The sequence below is a fragment of the Oryx dammah genome, unplaced genomic scaffold (genome assembly GCF_014754425.2).
Source record: "Oryx dammah isolate SB20612 unplaced genomic scaffold, SCBI_Odam_1.1 HiC_scaffold_23, whole genome shotgun sequence".
Taxonomy (NCBI): domain Eukaryota; kingdom Metazoa; phylum Chordata; class Mammalia; order Artiodactyla; family Bovidae; genus Oryx; species Oryx dammah.
Genome location: NW_024070207.1, coordinates 1601596 through 1606246, shown reverse-complemented (window position 1 = coordinate 1606246; position 4651 = coordinate 1601596). Strand labels below are relative to the sequence as shown.

Here is a 4651-nt window from a genome sequence, read left to right as displayed (position 1 = left end):
CGACTGGAAAGGAAGGCGGAGCCTAGAGGCGGCGGTGTGCTTGCGCACTTATTGGGCTGAGGCATTGTCAATCAAGGTCAATCAAGTTTGTCTAGCAAATGAGGTGCGAGCTAAAGGCACACTGGGAACTAAATGAACTGGAGGTCTGACTGCGAGGGGAGGGGGCTCAAGATGTAAGCAGTGAAGAGATCTCGGGCTCTCGCAATGCGACATTCAGCTGCGTCACACCTCAGTCCGCCGCAGCTGCTGCTCAGAGAGGCCTTGCCTCCACCACTGTCGCCCGGGCCTCCGCTGCCGCTGCCACCTCCGGTGCAATCACCTCGGCCCAGCCGCGCCCCGCCCAGCGCTCCTGCTGCCTTCACCGCTGCCACCTCCTCAGCTCCGGCTTCCGCCGCCACCACCCAAGCATCCGTGAGTCATTTTCTACCCATCTCTGGGCACGCGGTAGTGACCACCCTAAGAGGTGTGCAGACTTGCAGAATGGCAGAAGCGGATCCTAACAGGGTCTCGGAACCTGCCGCCCAGGGGGTGGATGGAGAGATGGTAGCTATCTCGTCTAGCGATTCTGGGGACGAATCTGACAGCAGCAGCTCTAGCAGCAGTAGTAGTTGCAGTAGCAGCAGTGGCCGCAGCCCCTTCTATAGACGTATAAGTGTCCCTGGGCCCTCCAGAAGTGTGAGGCGGGCTCCGTCAGGTAGAAGTTTCGTGGATCAGCTGCCTCGGGCAGTTAGAAATCGTGTGCAGGCTCTCAGAAATATTCAAGACGAATGTGACAAGGTAGACGCCCTGTTCTTAAAGGCAGTTCACGATCTCGAACGAAAATATGCCAAACTCAATAGGCCTCTGTACAACCGGCGACTCCAAATCATCAGTGCAGAATATGAGCCCACGGAAGAAGAATGTGAATGGAATTTGGAGGATGAGGTGTTCCACAGCAATGAACAGATGCAGGAAGACTCTAGTGAGATGCCTGCTTTAGAAGGTGAGGAAGAAGAGGATGACCTGGAAGCAAAACCTGAGGTCAAGGCTGAAGAAAATGTAACACCAAAAGAAAATTCCAAAGCAAAGACTGAAGAAAAAGCACAGTCCAAAGATGCTCTGGAGGCCAGGCCTGAAGTAAAAGAAGATCCAAAAGAAGCCCTCCAGGCAAAGGCAGAAGATAAAGGGCAGGCTAAAGCAGCAGAGGCTAAGGCAAGGACTCCAGGAAAAGAGGCTCCAAAAAGAGTTCCTGAGGTCACGCCTAAAGAAAGAGCTCTTAAAAGAGCTCGAAAAGGAAAGCCTAAAAGAGAAGATCCTAAAGGCATTCCCGACTATTGGCTGACTGTGTTCAAGAATGTTGACAAGCTGGGGCCCATGATTCAGAAGTATGATGAGCCCATTCTGAACTTCCTGTCTGATGTTAGCCTGAAGTTTTAAAAACCCAGCAGGCCTGTAAGTTACACATTTGAATTTTGCTTTCTACCCAATCCGAGGTGCTGACCAAGAGATATATAATAAAGTCAAAGCCAGATCGCAATGATCCCTTCTTCTCCTGGGGCTGGGAAATCCAAGATTGCAAAAACTGTAAGATTGGAAAAGAGGAAAGGATGTCACAATGACCACCCAGAGTTGCACAGCAGCTACTGGACAAGTTGAAACCCAGCCAAGAGTGGTTCCTGGTGCATCATTCTTAAATATCTTTAGCCCTTCTGAGATTCCTACTATTGGAAAGCTTGAACCACGAGAAGATGCTATCCTTGATGAAGATTTTGAAATTGGTCAAACTTTACATGATAACGTCATCCTGAAATCAATCTATTATTATACAGGAGAAGTCAATGGTACCTATGATTCCATAAAGATTATGGAAATAGGAAGTAACAAAAATATAAAAGAGGCTGCCTGAAAGAATTTTCAGGAATCTCAAATTTCAAGCAGAAGTGAAACAGGTTTATATAGCCTTGAAAAAACCTGCCCTGTAATCTCAACACTAGTATTCCTCATAGTCTTGAGTTTTTGTACTTTCTTCGTAGCCTAAAATATTGTCTTAAATTGTCTTAAAATTTCAGTTTATTCTATCTAGCCTGTTGTTGTGTAATCTTCAAAACATGTAACTTGCTGTCAGTTGTCTAAAGCATGTTGTTTGGTACTACAACGTTTTAATTTTTGTGAAATTTTTGTTGTGTTCCTATTACAATATAGCTGTGAAAACTGTAAGAATTGTTAACCAAGACAATATTTCCTTGAAATAAAACAAAGTTCCTGAAATATCAATGCAAGTGTTTTTTTTTTTTTTTTTCCCAGACTGGAAGACTAAGACTTTAAATCTGCTTTGTACTAGCTGTGCTTTCATTTGCTACAGAAATACAATATTATACTATCTTGAACAGTGCATTGTGAAATTTGACTGCTTAAAAAAAGATTAGCATACATTTAATAATGTCCATCAAACCATGTATGATATGACTGAGCGTGTTAATGTGACATAGTGATTTATAAATTTAAGTATGATGAAGTTACTGTTTACTACTGAGGTGTTAATATAACATAGTATTTTTTTTTTTAAATCTGCTCATCTTATCCTGTGTAACTGTGAACTAAAGGTACTAACCACATTTTCTTTGTAATATGTTCTACTTTGCCTTTCACTGGAAATGATCACTTTATATCATTTGGTATTTATTTTTCATGTTCTATTGCAACCTAAAATAAAGAAATGTCAAATAAAGTGTATCATGCTATAAAAATTACAATATTTGCCTCATTATAAAAATGTGTTGCTTATTATAGAAAAAGTAGGGAATCCTTAGGAAAAGGGATATTTTAAAATATATGGTTATAATTAACGTTCTGATGCATTTGCTAGATCTTAGGTCTTTTTTTGGAGGATTTACATTCAAGTGATTGTAGAAAAATGGGACAGGGGGAGAGGAAGAGAGGGGAAGAGGGGAAGTAGAGAAAGTGGGGAGGGAGAGGGAGGGTGAGGAGGGGGATGGAAGGAGAACGGAGGGGAAGAGAGAAGGATGGGAAATGAGAGGGGAGAAGGGAAGGGAGGAGGGTAGGGAGTGGGAAGAATGGGAAGAAGTGGGGATGGGGAAGGGGGGAGATAGGCAGGAGTGCCTCACCCAGAAAGGATATCAATAAAAGTTCACTTCCCAGAGTAGGATCTGAAATGACCCAGGCCCATCTTCCACTGTGACTTGGGAGGAGGTCTCCCTCCCTTGTGTGGTTTATTTTTCCTTGTAAGTAATATTATGCATGATCCTAAGACTTTGGTTTGAATTTATTTTAAGGAGGAGACCCCTTAAACTCAGTTTACCAGAGTGCTTTGTACTAGGCACAAAGTCACAAGCACAGCAAATAATACTTTGTTTCACATCTGCCATTTCCCCAACTTCATATATTTTCTTCAAGACCTTACAGGAAAGAGTTGCAGCATGAGGAAGACAGGATTTGCGAATTTCAGGGTCTCTTGCCATAAAATTATGGCAACAGTCTTCCCAGATCCCACCATGTATAGTTTAGTATCTTGCATTTATCCCCGCTTAACAGTAGCCCCTCATGACTATGTGTTTGTTGTGTGCTCAGCCGCTTCACTTGTGTCCGACTCTTTGCGACCCCACGGAGCATAGCCTTCCAGGCTCCTCTGTCCATGGGATTTCCCAGGCAAGAATACTGGAGTGGGTTGCCATGCTCTCCAAGCGATCTTTCCAACCCAGGGGTTGAACTGGTGTCTCCTGCATTGCAGGAAGATTCTTTACACCTGAGCCACTGGGAAGCCCCTTCGTGTCTATAAATGTAAAAATGTCCCAACCCATGAAATATATGTTTAACCAGTCATGCATGTTTGGATATTTAGGTTATGATTTATACAAAATCAGGAAGCAAATGATTGCTTTTAGCAATACCTGTGCTATTCTGAGAGTGCCTGTATTTTAGTTCTGAGACTTTTGCATCCATCGAGAAAATGGTGTGACAGCAGATTTACTTATAAGCCAGTGCCAAATAGAAGACTGTAGTAAAAAGCATGTACCTGGCTCACTATGGGCTACCCAGGTGGTGCAGTGATAAAGAATCTGCCTGTCAATGTAAGAGACTCAAGAGATATGGGTTTGATCCCTGGTACAGGAAGATCCTCTGGAGGAGGAAATAGCAACCCACTCCAGTATTCTTGCCTGGAAAATTCCATGGACAGAGGAGCCTGGTAGTCCATGGGGTCTCGCAAAGAGTTGCCCATGACTGAACACACACACAGACACACACACACACAACACCTGGGTCACTGCTGCAGAGGTTCTCAAATGGGATCATATACTGTGCTTGCCAGACATCACAGTAGAGCCCTTAAAATTTCTACATGGAATGCAACATCCTTATTGCAGCTTAGCAAATTTACTGAAGTATTTAGCCCCTTCCTGCTCTGTATTTTCCAGTATTAAAGGAACACATGTCATTATGAAATATTTGCAGAATAAAAGGATAAATGCAGATAATAATAATCATTCAGAAGCACACTACAGGAAGATTGGTATATGGAGATTGGTGTATTTTCTCCCAGTTCATCTCTTTAATTAGGTTTTACCAAAAGTTCTTTTCTCAGATCAAGTTGGGTGGGCATAAGAAGATAATTGGAAAGACAACTTACTGGTCTTTTCAGGTTAAGTCTGGTGGG

The 4651-nt window shown here is 43.2% G+C and overlaps 1 protein-coding gene across 1 annotated transcript; it reads left to right on the top strand.

Annotated features, from left to right (window-relative positions):
* Nucleotides 1-8: 8 nt before the first annotated feature.
* On the top strand, nt 9-2539 carry NAP1L3 (nucleosome assembly protein 1 like 3). Its single transcript, XM_040266678.1, is given in 3 exon segments — nt 9-1468; nt 1471-1563; nt 1566-2539. Coding segments are annotated over 3 exon segments (1677 nt in total). The 5' UTR covers nt 9-204; the 3' UTR covers nt 1886-2539.
* The last annotated feature ends 2112 nt before the right edge of the window (nt 2540-4651 follow it).